Raw genomic sequence first — 20,000 nt, forward strand, 5'->3', positions numbered from 1 at the left:
TTGGAAGCAACCAAGATGTCCTTCAAAGATGAATAAATAAAAAACTGTTGTACATTCAAACAATGGAATATTATTCAATGCTAAAAAGAAATGAGCTATCAAGCCATGAAAAGACATGGAGAAACCTCAAATGCATAGTACTAAGTGAAAGAAGCCAATATGAAAGGCTACATATTGTATGATTCAACTATACAGCACTCTGGAAGAAGCAAAACTATGGAGACAATAAAAAGATCAGTTGGGGAGTGGGGGATAAACAGGCAGAGCACCAAGGATGGGCAGTGAAAAATACTCTGTATAATAATAAATATATGTCATTATACATTTGTCCAAATCATAAAGTGTATAACACCAAGAGTGAACCCTAAGGTAAACTATGTACTTTGAGTGATTATGATGTGTCAATGTAGCTTCACCTTTGGTAAAAAATGTACCACTCTAGTGAGTAACGTTGATAAAGGGAAGGCTATGCATGTGTATGGGCAGGGGGCATATGGGAAATCTCTGCACCTCCCTCTCAATTTTGTTGTAAACTTCAAACTGCACTAAAAAAATTAAGTCTTTTAAAAAAAAGCAATGAACTACTGATATAGTTCACATTCATCACATCATAGATATATCTCAAAAATGTAAGTGAAAGAAAGACACGAATGTCTAGAAAAGATAAGTGTAATCTACAGTGACAGAAAGCAGATCAGTGTTTACCTGGGAATGGTGGGGCGGAAGCACAGTGATTACGAAGGAACACACGGGGCTTCCCTGGTGGCGCAGTGGTTAAGAGTCCGCCTGCCGATGCAGGGGACACGGGTTCGTGCCCTGGGCTGGGAAGATCCCGCATGCCGCGGAGCGGCTGGGCCCGTGAGCCATGGCCGCTGAGCCTGAGCGTCCGGAGCCTGTGCTCCGCAACGGGAGAGGCCACAACAGTGAGAGGCCCGCGTACCGCAAAAAAAAAAAAACAAAAAACAGAATACAGGGAAGATTTTAGGGTAATGGGTATGTGCTATACCTGGACTGTGTTAGTGTTTACATGTATAATTAATTTGTCAAAACTCATCAAACTGTAACTTAAAATAAGTGCATTTTATTGCATGTAAATTATACCTAAATTTTTTTGATTTTTAAAAAAATCTGAAGGATAATTCTAAGTTTCAACAATTAAAACTATGCAAATTTTCCAAATACTTTATTCAAGAAAATTACAACTCTTTCTAATATAGCATAATCAACAGGCATGTAGTTTGTCTTTATGATGCATGTTGCCAGTGAATTAAATAGATGTGTATTCTGGGTGGAAAAGGCCAAATTAAAATGGAATTCTAAAGAATAGTCAATGAATTAATATTCAATTCACAAAATAAAAACGTAGACCTAAATCTAATCATATCAATAATCCTATTAAATACAAATACACTAAAAGCCTATTATTAAAAGTAAGCTTGTCAGAATAGATCAAAAAGACCCAATTATATGTTGTCTACAAAACATATAAAAATGTAGATAGGTTGAAGGTAAAAGATGGCAAAATATATATTGTGTAAAGAGTAAGCATATAGGGGCTTCCCTGGTGGCGCAGTGGTTGGGAGTCCGCCTGCCGATGCGGGGGACGCGGGTTCGTGCCCCGGTCCGGGAGGATCCCACATGCCGCGGGGCGGCTGCGCCCGTGAGCCATGGCCGCTGGGCCTGCGCGTCCGGAGCCTGTGCTCTGCGACGGGGGAGGCCACGGCAGTGAGAGGCCCGCGTACCGCAAAGAAAAAGAAAAAAAAAAAAAAAAAAAAAAAAAAAAAAGAGTAAGCATATATAACTGTAATATCTATACTAATATTACATAAAATAAACATTAAGAGTATGACCAAGATAGAGACATTTCAAAATGATAAAATGTCAATGTCAACGATGAAGATAATTCATCAAGAATACATAACAATCATAACTGTATATGCATCTAACAACACAGCTTCAAAATATAAGAAACAAAAATTGACAGAATTAAAAAGAAAAAGAGAAAAATCTATAATCACAGAGATTTTAACATCGCCCCCTCAGCAACTGATATAACTAAATTTTTAAAATAAAAAAAATACAGAATACTGTTCCTCAATAAAAGTAGACATAAAAATCCTTCAAAAATATTAGCAAGTCAAATCCAGCAATATATAAACAATAACACATCTTGCCCAAGTTGGGTGTAATCACAAGAATAGAGAATTGGTTTAACATTTGAAAATAAATCAACATAATTCACTATATTAACAGAATAAAGGAGAAAAAGCATTTGATAATTTTAACAGATGCAGAAAAACCATGTGATAAAATTAAGCATCCAATCATATTAAGAACTCTCAGAAAATCTATTGTTTTTGTAGAAAATGATAAGCTGCTTCTCAAATATATATATGTAAGTGCAAACAACCTAGAATATCCAAAGCAATCTTGAACAAAAAGAAGACTTTGGGACTTCCCTGGTGGGGCAGTAGTTAAGAATCCGCCGGCCAATGCAGGGGACACGGGTTCAATCCCTGGTCCGGAAAGATCCCACATGCCACGGAGCAACTAATACCGTGCAGCAGAACTACTGAGCCCGCGTGCCACAACTACTGAAGCCCTTGCGCCTAGAGCCCGTGGTCTGCAACAAGAGAAGCCACTGCAATGAGAAGCCCGCACACCACAACAAAGAGTAGCCCCCGCTCACCGCAACTAGAGATAGCCTGCACACAGCAATGAAGACCCAATGCAGCCAAAAATTAATTTTTTTTAAAGTTAAAAAAAAAAGCAGAAGACTTTGCATAATCTAACTTCATGACTTACTATAAAGCTATAATAATTACAACACTGCGATTTGGCATAAAGATAGGCAAATATATCAATGCAATAGATTGGTACTGTACCCAGAATAAACCCACTATTTATACAAATGACTCATACTGCCATTTGGTTTTTGGCGAAGGTGTCAAGCAACCCAATGGGGAAAGTCTTTTCAACAAATGGTGCCAGAACAACTGGATATCCACATGGGAAAAAATTAACTTCAACCCCTACGTCTCACCATACACAAAAATTAATCTGAGATGGATCAGAGACATAAATATTAAAGCTTCCATAAGAAAACAGAGGAGAACATCTTTGCTACTTCAGGGGAGGCAGAAGTTTCTTAGGACAGAGAATGCAATACCTATAAATGGAAACTTGATAAATTAGACATCATTGAAAGTAAATTTTCCGTTCACCAAAAGATGAAATTTTAAAATGAATAGATAAGTCAGAGACTGGAAGAAAATTTTCATGGAACATGTAACTGACAAAAGACATATTTGGAATATGTAAAGAGCATCTACTATACAGTCATAGAAAGCCAAAACCTCAATTCCCGCAAAAAAGGTGTGCGTGGGGGGGAATATTTGACAGGACACTTCACAAAAACAGGTAAATTAATGACCAATAAGCACATGGAAAAAGTGATCAACATCATTAGCCACTAGGGAAATGCAAATCAAAACCACAATGAAATACTACTGCACAACCACTTGAATGGCAATGATATGAAGCAACCAAAACTCTCAAACATTGTAGGTAGAGTATAAAAAGGTATATCCACTTTGGAAACATGTTTGGCCTTTTCTTATGAAACTAAACATATACCTACCCTACAACCTAGCAATTGTATTCCTAGGAATTTACCCAAGAGAAATAAAAGTATATGATCACACAAAGACTTGCACTTGAATATTCACAGCTTTATTCATAATAGTCAAAAATCTGGAAACTGCTACCTACCATCAACAGGAAGATGGATAAACTGTGGTATATTAACAAGAGGAATACTACTCACGAATAAAAAAGACAGCATGAAAACTACCAAAAGCATTATGCTGAATGAAAGAAAAGAGTACATGTTGTATGATTTCATTTATGTGACATTCTAGAACATACAGAATTAGTCTCTGATAAAAAAGTCAGAACAGTAGTTACCTTTGGGAGTGTAAGGACAGGGAATGACAGGGAAGGTACATGAGGAATTATCTGGTTTAATCATAGTATTCTCTATATCTTGATGGGCTTTGAATTACAAGGGTATATACATTTGTCAAAACTCACTGAATGGTACAACTTAATATTTATATATTTAACTGCATATATAATTTATTACCACAAAAAAGGAAACACAAATAATATTAAAGTCTAATTAATGATATACAAGTTTATAGGTGAATTTACTGATGACTACATCTTACTCCAATATGCATAAAAAATAAGATGGACTGATGAATAGATAGAGGGAAAGATACTGTTAAAACAAATTTAATAGAACATTAATTGCTGAATCTAGACGGTGAGTGTTAGTGTACAATACTTGCAGTTTCTCTGAATGCTTGAAATTTTTCATAATAAAATATTGGGGAAAAAAAATCAATCCAATAACCTAATTCCTCTACCTAAAAATCCCTATTGGTTACATTCAATAATTACCAGTAGCGGGACTTCCCTGGTGGCGCAGTGGTTAAGAATCCGCCTGCCAATGCAGGGGACACGGGTTCGAGCCCTGGTCCGGGAAGATCCCACATGCCGCAGAGCAACTAAGCCTGTGCGTCACAACTACTGAGCCTGCGTTCTAGAGCCCGTGAGCCACAACTACTGAGCCTGCACGCCACAACTACTGAAGCCCGTGTGCCTAGAGTCCGTGCTCCGCAACAAGAGCAGCCACTGCAATGAGAAGCCCGTGCACTGCAATGAAGAGTAGCCCCCGCTCGCCGCATCTAGAGAAAGCCCTAGTGCAGCAACAAAGACCCAGTGCAGCCAAAAATAAATAAATAAATAAATTTTAAAAAATTACCAATAGCCTTTATTCAGACCTGGTTCTCATCTCCTACCCTATAGTTTCTGACACTGTTAACCACCTTCTCCCGTTGAAACCCTATACTACTATTTTAAACTGCTTCCTTTTCCTTCTCTGATTATTCTTTTTGCCTTCTCTTCCTCTTTCTACTCCCAAACTGCAGGTGTACCTCAAAGTTCAGAACTGAGCCCTACTCTATACTTTTTCCCACAGAAAATTCACTCCTATCATTTTAACTATCACCTATATGCAACTCCAAATGAAGACATAGCATCTCTTCTGTATTCAAGTCTCCCATTTCTAATTGCCTACTAAGTATTTTAACTTGCATGTCCCGTATCATCAAAAGTATTACTTTATCCTCAAAATTTAGAACTGGTATTCTGCTTCCCAATTACTGTCCATGGCGGTACAGAGTTACCCAGGGTCAAAACAATGAAGTTATTTTTGACTTCTCCCTCTGTCCTAATCCTTAAAATAATACGACACCAATCCCTCCTAAATCCATTTCTCCCTTTTCATTCAACCACCATTAGTCTTATAATAATTCTTATAAACTCACTTTATTGTAAGAGCTTGCTGGTTGATGTCCCAGCCTCTGTCTCTCCTCATAATTCATCCTGCATACTTCTAAAACACCTCCAATTATGTAACCCCTGTTTATATAACTGCTATGATTTCCCGTATCTAAAAGAAACTATTACATGCTGAGCAGAAAAAGTTAAACAAGATGTGTTACTTGCCGTGGTAGCAAATCTCCAAAAATGGAGTCCTCCCAGTGAACCAGGCCTCCTCCTCGCAGTCCCCTCCCACACTGAATCTGGGCTGGCCCTGTCACTCATGTTAACCAACAGAATGCCACAGTAGTAGCACTGTACTGGTCCCAAGTCTATGCCTTAAGAAAGCCTGGAAACTTCCACTTTTGTACTCTTGGGAGCCCTGAGCCACCAAGTAAGAAATCTGGCTCCTTGGCTGGAAAGACCACCTGGAGAGGAAAAAGTCCTGAGACAGCATGGAGAGATAGAGTGAAAAGGCCTAGACATCCCAGAGTCCCACCGGAACTCAGCTTTCCACGTGCCCCTGCCAAGGCAGAAATATGAATGAAGCCATCTTGGACATTCCAGCCCCAGTTGCCACATAACGGCAGCTACAGGAAGGACTCCAAAGGACACTAGAAGAACCATCCATCTGAGACTCAATCAACCCAAAGAATTGAGAGAAATAATAAAATATTGTTACTGTTTTAAGATGCTAAGTTCTACAGTGTTTTTTTGACAGCGATAGATAATCGAAATACCTGCCCTCAGGAAGCTGACTATATAATGTGGTAAACACAAAAGACCATCAGAGGTCAGTGTTATGACAGAAGCATACACACCATGCTAGGTGAATACGGAGAAGGGTCATCTAAATTAAATGGTCAGGGTGTGTGAAGGGGAGGATAAGGGGAGTATCTGGGAAAGCTTTCTAGAGCAGTTTGATACAGGCTGAGTTTTAAGTGAGTTCAGGATACAACATGTAGTAGTTAGATATAAACTAGCATGGTGGTTTGGGGGAATGGTAAAAGATGCAGCTAGGGACATAAACAGGGACTAGATAATTGAGGGCCTCTTATATTAAACTAAAGAGTTTAAACTTTACCCTAGGAACTATGAAGGACTTTAAGCAGGGAAATGACATTATCAGATCCGTATTCTTTGACAGATTTCTTCGACAGATTTGTACTAGACCAATGAAAATGGAGGAGACTGGAGGCAAAGAATGTTTAGTAGCCTGCCTCAGAATCTAGGAGAACTGATAGAAACCTGAACTAAGAGTGGCAGAGTGAATGGAGAGAAAGGGACAATTAATATTAAGAATCTACAGGACTTGGTAAAGCAGAGAGGAGTTAAGAGAAGAATTCAGAATGACTTGGCTATCCAGCTTAGTCACTGGAGGAGAGTGTGGTGTCACTTATGGAGAAGAGGGAAAAGCAAGAGGGAACAGGATTCACACACAGGTAGTTTAGACTCAGATACAAGGACACGAAGAAAAGATGGATGTATCTGCTGATAAGAAACTGAAGGAAGGTTTACTCAATGGCCCCTATTTTTTCAGTCAAATAAAAGGCAAGATCATTTGCTAAGACTAAGGAGAGAAGTGGTGGAGACAGAAAGTTTAGAAAGAGAGGTAATAGTTAGGGACAGCCCTCAGAGGAAGAGGGAGTCCTGAGGATCCGGGTGTTTTTGAAAGTCAAATTTATTCTGGCCTCAAGACACACAGCTGTGTGATCGCCTGCAGCAGCCCTCAGCAGCCCAAGTATAAGAAGAATAGAGATGTTGGAGGGGGCGGGGTGGGGGGGTAGGTGTGGGGGCTGACTTGGCCCAGGACTGGAGTACTATGGAAAAATGAAAGGAAAGGAACAAGCCTCCACAGAATTGATGGTAATGGTAAGGGAGAAATTCAAGTAATAGACCATGAGTCCAGTCTGGCTAGGCAAAGAAATGCTTCCAGGGAGCTGGAGGACTGGGAGAAACTGGAATGAAGTCAAAAAACAAGAAAGAGGACTTGATGTTAAATTGTACATTTACTGGGAATGAGACAGAAAGCTGGAAGGACTGAAGGCTGTGGTCAAAATACAGGATGCTGAACAGTCTGGCTCACTGCTTTGCACCTAAGAAATACTCACTAGATTTACTGATTGCCAGACAAGCTATTAGGACTTCAAAGCATACCAGTTAAATAAACTAGCATTTGGTGAGAAATTTCGAAAAAGAATCCTCTTGCACCCTGTCAATTTCAATATAGCATAAACTCTTATATCACATCCAAAGTAATGCTTCCAACATTAACTCCCTTGATCTGCTATTTACTCTATCACGAGTTCATCAGGCAGGCTCAGAGCATTTTAAAAAAGAAGACCCGGGCCTCCCTGGTGGCGCAGTGGTTGAGAGTCCGCCTGCCGATGCAGGGGACACGGATTCGTGCCCCAGTCCAGGAAGATCCCACATGCTGCGAAGCGGCTGGGCCCATGAGCCATGGCCGCTGAGCCTGCGCGTCTGGAGCCTGTGCTCCGCAACTGGAGAGGCCACAACAGTGAGAGGTCCGCGTACAGCAAAAAAAAAAATAAAAAATAAAAATAAGCAAAATCAGCAGAGAGCTGTATAGATGTTCTGAGGAGGGAGAGATTAGTTCAGGAAGAACTGGGTAAGGAAGATTTTACAAAGGAGGTAGAATTTAACTTGAAACTTGTAAAGTGGGTAACTGAATAAGACATCTTATTAGAAAACCCCATTATTTCCCCAATTTTCCAAGCCAGAAATATGGGCGTTTCTATAACTCTTCCCTGTCCACCTATTAGTGCTACCCCTAACACCTTACAAATGGATTCACATCTCTCCTCCCCACTGCAGCACTTCAGTTTTGGCCACCATTATTGTAACGCAGGCTCTGACAGATAAGTCTCCTAACTGGTCCTCTACACTACTCCAGTCTATTCTCCAACTGGCGTCATCATCTATCTAAACTGCAAATCTCTATTTACAGTTGCCAAGATATGGAAGCAACCTAAGTGTCCAACAACAGATGAATGGATAACACAGATGTGGTAATACATACACACACACACACACACACACACACACACACTCACACACACACACAATGGAATACTACTCAGCCATAAAAAAGAATGGAATTTTGCCATTTGCAATAACATGGATGGACCTGGAGTGCATTATGCTAAGTGAAATAAATCAGATAGAAAAACACAATACTGTATGTCATCACTTACATGTGGAATCTAAAAAGTGAAAAGAATGAGTGAATGTAACAAAACAGAAACAGACTCACAGAGAACAAACAGGTGGTTGCCAATGGGGAGATGGGGAGGAGGGGCAAGATAGGGGTAGGGGACTAAGAAGTACAAACTACTGTGTATAAAATAAATAAGCTGTAAGGATATAGTATACAGCACAGGGAATACAGCCAACATTTTATAATAACTTTAAATATAATCCATAAAGGTTTTAAATCACTACGTTGTACATCTGAAACTAATATATTATAAATCAACCATACTTCAATTAAAAATTTTTTAATTGAAAATAAATAAATAAAGTGCAAATCTCATCCTCTGATCCCCACCCCCTCCTTAAAACTCTCCAGTCTCTCACTATCAGGGAAAATCTCAAACTCCTTACACGGGATCTGAGCCTTTGTGATTGGGCTTCTGCCTCCTCCACTAGCCTCATTCCTCTCTACCTCAGGTCTCAGTTGCTAATCTCTCTCGTCTGTAGGTCCCCTGCCTGCAATGTCTTCTTCCCTATTCATTGCCTGGCTAATTTCTCCCTATATCTACCCCCACTCCTGCAACTTTTTCTTTGAAAATTTCAAACCAACAGAAAAGGTAACAGAGTAGTCCAGTGAACGTGAACACATGCCCGTCATCTGGATGCACCAGCTGTTAACGCTTTTTGCCACATTTACTTTACTTCTCCCTCTGAACCACCTGAAAGTTATAGACATCATGACAACCCCTAAAACTTCAGCAAGTATCTTTTAAGAATAAGAACCTTCTACGTAATCACACGCAAAATATTTACCATTGATACAATATTACCTAATATGTAATCCATATTCAAATTTTCCCAATTATTCCAAAATGTCCTGTCTTATTTATCATCTTTCCTCATTTGCTGAATCATTTTCCAAGTATCCCGCTACTTTTCACTTAGCTCTCGGACACATTAGCAAGCCAAGATTTTCTTGATAAATAAAAATGCATTTTAGTAGAATTTAAATAAAATCACAATATTCACAACTATTTTGACTTCCAAACAGGTCACATTAAGAAACTTAGAAAATTGAAACTATGACCAAATTCTATGCCCGCCTTAGCCTTGCTGCAGTACCCTGAAAAGCACACAGATCCATTAACTAGCTTTGCAAACAGCTTGCAATGTTAGTTTGAAATTTAGTTTTGGTGCTGAATTTAACATAAGCAAAGTAGCCTCATAGCCTAAACTGTAAAACATCAGATAAGGCAAGTGAAATAGGTGTTAGATATATCAAAATCCTGATCAGACTTGGGACCAAACAATGAGCTGCTGTTATTTCAATGTACTGATGAATCCCTGAAACACTTATTAAATTTAACATAGGGTGCTGAAAAAGCTAAAATCACTCAAGGATTTTAATTTGTGCACTTGTTTTTCAAATAAAAATTAGACTGAAAGAAAAGAAAGTAGAAACACAAATAGAACCGGCCTGTTATGTACAAACACACACACATAAACCCAGGGTTTTTATTCTTAACAGCATCATTTACCTTCTGCCCTTCTCACAAAGCTTCTCAATTTCAGCTTTCAGATCCTGCTCCTTCTGCAAAAACTCCTTCTTTTCTTTCTCTATCTTCTTCTTTGTTTCTTCTCGCTTTATTGTTACGTCCTGGATGGCCTTTAATATCTCCTAAGTCCCGCACAATTATAGTCACACACAAATAAAGAAGGAAATGAATTAGTTCTTTTGGTCTGAAGGTTACTTTCAACTATCTCAAATTAACATATTGACTTTAGTGATTTCAAATTGAATTGAAGGAATCTGGCGATGAGTAGTCCCAAAAGCAGTCAAAAAAGTCCCAAAAGGGAGTAAGTTATAATAAAGCAGATTTCAATTCAACAGGAGAAAAGAATTTCTAACAATCACAACTGTTCAAAAACGGAATTTACTGCCTTGTGAAGCAATAAGCTCTCCACTACTGGTGCTCATATAAAGGCTGAATGAACACCTGTCAAGACTGCTGAGAAAGGCATTCTTGCACAGGGTGGGAGTTTGCTACTTCCAACAAATATGTTCTTGTTTTGTTTTGTTACGGCTCTACTTTATTATGCGTAGGGGTTATCTTTGTTCTTTTTAAATTATTTAACTATATACATATATATTTATAATAAGAAGTCAAACACAAAGTAATAAAGTTAAGTCACCCCTAATTCACACCAATTCCACCCATAAAGTAATCAATGTGTTAAGCGTTTTGTTCTATGCTTTCACATCTTTCTCCATTCTTACACAAATACATGTGTACTTACATACGTATTTGCTTTTTTGTTTTCTTTATAATGAGGTAATTTTATATACACTATTCTGCATCTTGCTTTTGTTCACCTGACATGAGCATACTACTGATAAATATAGATCAAACTAAAAAATAGCTGTATAACCCGACATGACACGTATATAACGAATTTAGTCAACCAGTCTCTGTCAAGAGTCCATCCTGTGAAGGCTGACTTCAGTTTTCTTGTAACTACAAATAATACTACAATAAACATCCTGTATGCCTATATTTTCATACAAAAGCTTTTATTTCTGTAGAATAGACTCCTAACAATAAGACTGCTAAGTCAAGGTATATATACATTTAAAAATTTTAAGTGACAATTCCTAATATCTTTTTTCTTCAGACTTTATTTATATACTTACTTACTTGTTTATTTATTTACTTAACTTTTTGGCACGCTGCACGTCATGCGGGATTCTTGGTTCCCCAACCAGGAATTGAACCTGTGCCCCCTGCATTGGAAGCTTGGAGTCTTAACCACTGGACCACCAGGGAAGTCGCCCTAATATCTTTTCTAAAATGGTCATAACAATTCACACTCCTACCAATGTCTAAAAAGAGTTCATTTTTCCTTACCTTTGACAACTTATTTCATTTTTCCCAATCTCTTGGGAAAGAGGGAGGAATGGTATCTAGTAATTTTAATGAGCATTTCACTACTTCCTGTTCTTTTACTGTTTTTATTGTCTGTCTCCTCCAACTAGAATAAGCATTCAATGAAGGCAGAGACTATGTTTCGTTCACCACTAAATCTTCAGAGCGTACATCAGGAACTCAAAAAATATTTGCTATACAAATGGATCGACACTAGTAAGGCTGAGTTTATTTTCATACATTTGTTACCCATTTGCTTTTCCTCTTCTGTGAATTACTGTTTGTGACTGTTATGGGCAAAATAATAACCTCTTCCCCACAAAAATGTCCATGTTCTACTCCTTGGAACCTACGTTACCCTCCATAGCAAAAGAGATAGGGAGACAACACTGGATTTCGGGGTGGGCCCAATCTAACCACAAATGGGTCTTTAAAAGCAGAGAAACTTTCCCAGTTGTGATCAGAGGAAGATGTGATTAGGGAAGAACAGTTACAGAAATGCAACGTTGCTGACTCTGAAGATGGAGACGGGGGCCACAGGTAAAGGAATGCAAACAGCCTCTAGAAGCCAGAAATGCAGGGAAATGTATTCTCCCCTAGAGTCCCCAGAAAGGAATGCTGCCCTCCTAATACCTTGATTTTAGCCCAGTGACACCCACGTTGTACTTCTGACCTACAGAACTGTAAGATAATAAACGTGTTGCTTTAAGCTCTAAATTCACGACAACTTGTTACAGCAGCAATGGGAAACTATCACAGTAGAAAACTATTACAATAGGAAAGTAATACAGTAACTTTTCCTGGTTTCTCTACATTGTTTGGCCTTTACCATGAATTTGTAGGAATCTCAGAATGTCATCTTAAACCCTTTGTCATATGTGCTACAAATATTTTCTCTCAGTCTAATATTGATCTTTTGACTGTTTTCTACATCATTTGCCATGCCAAAAAGTTTAATTATATATAATTAATTTAAAAAAATCTTCTAGGTTTTCTGCCTGGGTTAAAATGACCTCTTGCAACTTCAGGTATATAAATATTCTTCTAAATTTTCTTCTGATTTAAAATTTTTTTCCAGTTTTTATATGTATATTTTTAATTTACTTAGAATTGTATTTTAAAATACAGTGTGAGACAGGAGTCTAATCAAATGACTTTCCAGGTAGGCAGTCAAACAAATATGTTAAATAAATAATCCTGGGCTTCCCTGGTGGTGCAGTGGTTGAGAGTCCGCCTGCCGATGCAGGGGACACGGGTTCGTGCCCCGGTCCGGGAAGATCCCACATGCCGTGGAGCGGCTGGGCCTGTGAGCCATGGCCGCTGAGCCTGCGCGTCCGGAGCCTGTGCTCTGCAACGGGAGAGGCCGCGGCAGTGAGAGGCCCGCGTACCGAAAAAGTAAATAAATAAATAATCCTTTCCTCTCTGAACCAAAATAGGAGTGAGAGTTTGGACGAGATGCCCTCGAAGGTTCTTGTTTATCCTTAAAATTCTATGATATAAAAAAAAAAAAAAAAAAAATTCTATAATAACCATTAAAAAGTTAAATACTGCTTTTTTATTTCTATTAATTTGAAAACAAAATTAAAGTCTGATTAGGGACTATACTTTACTTATTGCCAACTTTAATATAAGCAGAATACCTGGTGATTCTTCATTTCTTCTTCTCTCCTTTGCTGAAGTTGCTTTAATTGCACTTGGAGCTGATTCTCCACTTGCCTCTGCTTGTCCAGGACCTCCTGGTAACGCTCCTTCAACAGGGTTCTCTCTGTCATCATTTTATCCTATTGGTAACAACAGATGAGAAGTTTAATTCGCCAATTTCATTGCAAGAAACATTCACCATGTCCCTGCTCAAGGCACCATGCAGGGCGCTATGGCTGCAGTGTCCGATGCTGTAGGTAAATTAATTAGAATAAGCAAATGTAAACATCCAGCTCTTCAGTCACCTTACCACATTCCAAGTACTCAGTAGCTACATGTGAGTAGTGGCTACTATACTGGACAGCACAGATACAGAACACTTCCGTCGTTAAAGGAAATTCTATTGTACAACACTGCGCTAAGATGGAGGGTGGCAACCTATGGCGTGTGGGCCAAATCCAGCCATCACCTATTTTTGTTTTTAAATTTTATTTATTTATTTTATTTTTGGCTGCATTGTGTCTTCATTGTTGTGCACGGGCTTTCTCTAGTTGTGGCGAGCGGGAGCTACTCTTCATTGCAGCGCGGGGGCTTCTCATCGCGGTGTCTTCTCTTGTCGCGGAGCACAGGTTCTAGGTGCGCGGGTTTCTGTAGCTGTGGCACATAGGCTCAGTAGTTGTGGCGCAAGGGCTGAGTTGCTCTGTGGCATGTGAGAGCTTCCCGGACCAGGGCTTGATCCCATGTCCCCTGCATTGGCAGGCAGATTCTTAACCACTGTGCCACCAGGGAGGTCCCACCGTCTGTTTTTATAAGTAAATGTTTTATAGGAACACAGCCATACCCGACAGCTGGCTGGCTGCTTTCACACTACAACAGCAGAGTGGAGTGGTTACAAAAGAGCACATATAGCCCACAAAGCCTAAGATATCTACTAACTGACCCTTTATAGGCTAATTTCCCTGCAGTAGGGAATAAGAGAAATAAGGTATTTTATCTATTAGGAGGAAGAAGAACGAGCAAAAACAAAGAACAGATCAACTACTCAAAATGCATCCAGAAACTGGACTCCTTACTGGTCATTAGCACTACAAATTGGCAGATCCACCAAAGAGTTCTGGGGCACTTGGTATTCAGATTGGTCAAATCGGCAAGCTCTCATATAAATAGGGAGCAGAAGTAAAGCTTCTGGGACTTCCCTGGTGGTCCAGTGGGTAAGACTCCACACTCCCAATGCAGGGGGCCCGGGTTTGATCCCTGGTTGGGGAACTAGATCCCGCATGCAGGCTGCAACTAAAGCTCTCGCATGCCACAACCATGACCCAGCGCAGCCAATAAATAAATAAGTCAATAAAAGAGGTGAAGCTTCTAAGGGTCACAGTTCAGCTCTGCCTCCCCCACATTAATAAATCAAGAAAAGTAATGATTACATTTCAAAGGAACACTAAAACTTAGAGGGTCAATTTAAAGCACATTTGGTATAAGGTAACCAGTGTAAAATTTAAACAGAGCATTAAACTGAATTTGTTCATTAGACGATAACTACTTTCAAAGAAAAGAAAGGTTTTAGAAGTGAATAGGGAAAAACTTATCACACTATGATAATAAAAAAATAAGCTCTCAAGATGGGACTTTAGCTTTGGGATAAGCTAGTCCTTAGTCCATGTACTGAAATGTAACTAAATTTCCCTAAACAGATGACACCTTAGCATCATAACTTTAAAGGGATTCTGAACCTTTAAAGGTCTATGGATAGGTGTGTATAAAATTTTTTGAGATGAGAATTCAAAGTTTTCAAAAGATTCTGAAAGAGGACCTTAACCCAAGAAAAATTAAAGGTTAAGAACCAATTGATGAAAACTAGTAGATTAGAGGATTCTTTTCTTCTCTCTCTACTTCCTTATGGTACCTCTCTGTCCATAATACATCTTTTAAAAATTTTTATTTTATTTCATTTTTTTTTTGCCGTACGCGGGCCTCTCAATGCTGTGGCCTCTCCCATTGTGAAGCACAGGCTCCCGACGCGCAGGCTCAGCAGCCATGGCTCATGGGCCCAGCCGCTCCGCGGCATGTGGGATCTTCCCGGACCGGGGCACGAACCCGTGTCCCCCGCATCGGCAGGCGGACTCTCAACCACTGCGCCACCAGGGAAGCCCGATAATGCATCTTTTTAACAACACAGAATGGGGAAAAAAACTAGTCTTCACAGAAAGAAGTCTCAAGGTACATACTATTAGTACATACAAATGGATGGCTTAAAGGCATACCGCAAATTACTTGATACAATTCTCATCTTAATAAGCCAAAGGATTACACATTGTTACTTTGTTTCATTGATGGTGTATTGGTCCTGAGAAGCAGGAGTCACAATTTCAAATGCAGGCAGTGGGCAATTACTGTAAATGCATGAAAAGGGTAGCAAGTAAAACAGGAGCAAAGTTCCCTGTATTGCCGCTAAGCTTAATACCTGCTCAGTCCCAATGCCTTTTTAAAAGCATGTGGAGGGCTTCCCCGGTGGCGCAGTGGTTGGGAGTCCGCCTGCCGATGCAGGGGACATGGGTTCGTGCCCCGGTTTGGGAAGATCCCACATGCCGCGGAACAGCTGGGCCCGTGAGCCATGGCTGCTGAACCTGCGCGTCCGGAGCCTGTGCTCCGCAACGGGAGAGGCCACAACAGTGAGAGGCCCGCGTACCGAGAAGAGAGAAAAAAAAAAAAAAAAGCATGTGGAGAACTCATTTACAACTAAGAATGTTAACCGTCTGTTATGCAATGCAAATGAAATACCATGTTCTACTGCTGTCAACTTACTACGGTGTTTTGTATTTTGGTTGTGTACTAAAATATAATCATATTGTGTTTTAAAAATAATAATAATAGGGACTTCCCTGGTGGTACAGTGGTTAAGACTCCACGCTCCCAATGTAGGGGGCCCAGTTCAATCCCTGGTCGGGGAACTAGATCCCACGTGCATGCTGCAACTGACGGTTCGTGTGCCACAACTAAGGAGCCCTGGAGCCGCAACGAAGGAGCCCACCTGTCGCAGCTAAGACCCAGCGCAACCAAATTAAATAAATAAATATTTTTAAAATAATAATAATTTAAAAAATTACAGCATGTGGGCCACACCACCACCCAAAAGAATACTGCCAAACAAAACACAACCCTGGGCCTCTTTTGGCCTAATGGCTTGCCAGTTTCCACCCCTGTTTCAGACTGATGCTAAAGCTTATCTATTACCTCTTAGTTGGCCCCTTCAATTGCTATATGGTCAACGAAACCCTGCCTTACAACTGTGGGGACCAAATAAACACTCCGTGTAAAGTGGTTAGAATAAATGCTCAAGAAAAGGCGACTTCTCCTCCTTCTCCTGGAGGTTCTCTCCTAGCCTGGTTCTCACCCAGCACATCGCCATCAGGTCTCTCATCTCTAGGATGTTTTTACTTGCCTGTTATAAATAACTCCTGAGTTGCTACTCTCTATTTAAAAGTTTTCATGTGGTTAATGTACTCCAATAACTTACTTCTTTCCATCTGCCCCTCAATTTCTTCAACTTGCACCAAATATCCACTTTCTTACCTGGTTTTCCTCTTTATTTCCATTCAATTAACATATCTTACCCTAAAGACCCCTTCCTGAACTTAGGGTGCCTTTTCTAGCATTATCCTTCCTCTTGAAAAATGAACATTCAGATATCCACACACTTACAGGGTGGAAGTTTTACCACAAAATGCCAGGGAAAGATCAAGGGGACCACTTTAACAAAAATAAATGTGAAGTTCTCTAAGTTTTAAAAACCAATTACCTATTTTAAAGTAAAAAACAGATTTAAAAAGTGACGCTCAAAAAAAAAAATAATAATTACCTAGGCATAAAATTGGAAGATACAACTAAGCAATACATGAGAAAAAGACCTGATGGAGTAAAAGTGAAAGCTCCACAGTGTGACGATGTCAGCTTAGGAAATGGTGTGTAGAATGTCATCACAGAATGACACAACAGTTCCATTGTATAGTGAAGTAATTACACTGTATGTGCATTACTACATTTAGCTCTCAGGATCACATTGCAAAAGAAACATTGAGAAGGTGTAACGTGTCTAGGTGAAAAAGTAACCAGGTTGAAGAAAAGACTGAAAAATATATCATATGAAGAAAAGAAGAATGTTAAAAAAACATCTGGGGGGCTTCCCTGGTGGTTGAGAGTCTGCCTGCCGATGCAGGGGACACGGGTTCCTGCCCCGGTCTGGGAAGATCCCACATGCCACGGAGTGGCTGGGCCCGTGAGCCATGGCCACTGAGCCTGCGCATCTGGAGCCTGTGCTCCGCAACGGGAGAGGCCACACAGTGAGAGGCCCGCGTACCGCAAAAAAAAAAAAAAAAAAAAAAAAAAATATCTGGGGATGTTTCACCTGGAAAGGTTCAGACTTAAAGGATAAGAGGAAAAAGCATTTAAAAAAACATTTTGAATATATTTTGGGCTAACAAGTAAAGGGATTTAGATTTACTCTACGTAGCTCAAGAGAGAACTATAACAAGAAGTTTTAGTGGTTCTGTTCTCACCTCATAATAAGATCTAACAATAAGAGCTATTTTCAAAATGCAATATGCTGATTCATGAGTAGTAAGCTTCCCATCTCTGGAGGTGATCAAGTAGAAGTTAGCTGACCATCTGTCAGGGATTTTATAAAGGAGGTTCCTGCACCTTTTCCAACTGAGATGATGTGACTCTAGATCTTCTGCATTAATGGTTTCATACATGAACAATTGCAGTTTAACTACTTACCAGATTCTTTTCAATATCTTGATCTGTGTTTACCTCTGAATCAGCCGTCTTAAAGTCAGTCTATAAAGAAAGAAACAATTATATTCAGAACTGTTCAGAGACATTCTAAAAGGCAGAATTGCTCTCGTCCTTTCACCGAGAAATCTGCCACAAGGAACTGAGAAGTTAACTTTTTGCTCTCTCCCCTTATCAGCTTCATAGCAAGAGAACTGTAGTTCTGGCAAATGTCCACTGACATCCATGTAGCATGAAGCATTTACCCCACAAAATAAGCTGAACAAGACCCAACAACTGATGGAGAGACAAGCTCGAGACTCAGATAAGAATTTTGGCCCCTACAATTTACTGTGCTCATCCTTCCTGCTACAAAAAAGCACACCAGTCACTAGAAGGCAGGATACCCCGTACTTCCTAAGATGTAGGTCAGAGAATTAACAAGGATTCCTCCTGCAAGGTCGAAGATAGGAAATATGAATGCTAATGACCTACACTCATCAATTACTCAGTGAAAGTGATTGTATGTAGGTCATGAAGCTCCTGGTCGCCACGATTAGACACGGGCTGTTACTTATTGAACACCAGAATGAAGTCATCACAGAGCACCGTATGAAAACAGTATGAGAGTTGCCAGTAAAAAAACGAGACAGAGTAGTTCTCCACCAACTATGAAGAAATATCTCCTGCCCTCAAAAAAAAAAAAAAAAAAAAAAATTAAAAGCCCAAATTCCGTTTTAGTAGTAGAAACTTGATACTTGACCTGGACGGCAATGTTCTGAGAAAGCTTCAGGGAAGAGCTATCCTGATCATCATCCTGATCCACTCTGACTCCTTCAACCCCATTTGCTGGAGGCACCACAGGTGGGAAATCCAAGCCTGTGTCCCTGCTCCCTTCCTTTAGGATGGAGGCTTGCGGGGCCTTCTCTTCAGGACAATTCCCGGAGGCAAGCTGCTTTGTATCGCACCCTGCCTTAAGAGACCGAGTGGCGGGGTGGAGGCTCTCCCGGAGGCGTGTGTCCCCCTCCTCTCCCGCTGTGCTGGCCACGTCCTTCAAATCAGACTGAGACCCACCGCCAGAGAGACAAAGGGCCGTGGCTATCAAGTTTTCTCCTAAAGCCGCCCGGTGCGCTGCTGAAGTGTCACCTGCTGATGAACCAGGATTCTGCTCTGGGTGTTCCAAATGGGCATTTCTGCTATTCTCCTTGGTTATCGTTTGGTTACTTACACTCGACAGAGGCGAGTTCTTGTGCTTCTGTGCAGGGTCTTTGGGGCTATCAAAAACATAAGATAAAAGGTTTCTCTCTTCACCCAATCTTAAAGAGGCTTAAATATATAATACTTTTCACATAACCACTAGAAGAACAAAACGAGACTATATAAACCCCTCCAAATTAGCCAACTGAAAAGGAACTTAGTTTCCACCCAGTGATTCCTGTCCCACATGCAGGGAGTATGGTGTGGTGGTGAAGAAGCTGGGTTCAGGAGACAGTCCGCAGTGAACGGTCACACAGAAATGACGCTGAGGAGCCAAAGGTTTGGGGGGATGCAGGTGAAACAGCCTGCCGTTACTTAGAATATTTCATTTAGGTACATGTACTAATTTTGTTCCACATATTTTAATAAATAAAATATTGACTGAGAAATATTGTTTTAAATTCCACTCTCGTTTCACAAAAATAATTTTCATTCAAATTCATTTTACAGATCTTTGACCAGAACCACCAACAGCTTTCCAGAGCATAGCATCTTCACTTCAAGTTGCCTGAAGTACAGACGATTTTGAATCCAAAATTGAAGCTGTCAGCAGAACTTTTACCCCAGATAACAAATACACACACATGTATACACTGAAAGCGTTGTTTTATTGTTTGCTACAACCATTTACCATACTGCTTTTAAGAGATCTTCAAAACCTATTTACAATGACATCCAACATTCACGACTGTAAGTCTTTTACCAGGAATAATGTGTGTTAAATTCCTTTGCTATTAAAAAAACAAAACAAAAAAAAAAAAACAACTGCTTCTGTCAACTATGCCCTTAAGGACTCCAAACTAG

The 20,000-nt window shown here is 40.0% G+C and overlaps 1 protein-coding gene across 2 annotated transcripts in view; it reads right to left on the reverse strand.

Annotated features, from left to right (window-relative positions):
* The window catches only part of RNF214 (ring finger protein 214), a 47,683-nt gene that overhangs the window by 24,301 nt on the left and 3,382 nt on the right, over positions 1-20,000 (reverse strand). The window contains exons 3-6 of one of the 2 annotated variants that reach the window (XM_065882654.1): positions 18,703-19,213; positions 17,946-18,005; positions 13,166-13,306; positions 10,140-10,279 (exon numbers count right to left, since the gene is read on the reverse strand). In XM_065882654.1, the coding sequence (XP_065738726.1) occupies positions 10,140-10,279; positions 13,166-13,306; positions 17,946-18,005; positions 18,703-19,213 (852 nt within the window). The remainder of the gene's footprint in view (positions 1-10,139; positions 10,280-13,165; positions 13,307-17,945; positions 18,006-18,702; positions 19,214-20,000) is intronic. The other variant, XM_065882655.1, reaches the window with a different exon arrangement.

The sequence above is a fragment of the Phocoena phocoena genome, chromosome 8, assembly GCF_963924675.1.
Source record: "Phocoena phocoena chromosome 8, mPhoPho1.1, whole genome shotgun sequence".
Classification (NCBI taxonomy): Eukaryota; Metazoa; Chordata; class Mammalia; order Artiodactyla; family Phocoenidae; genus Phocoena; species Phocoena phocoena.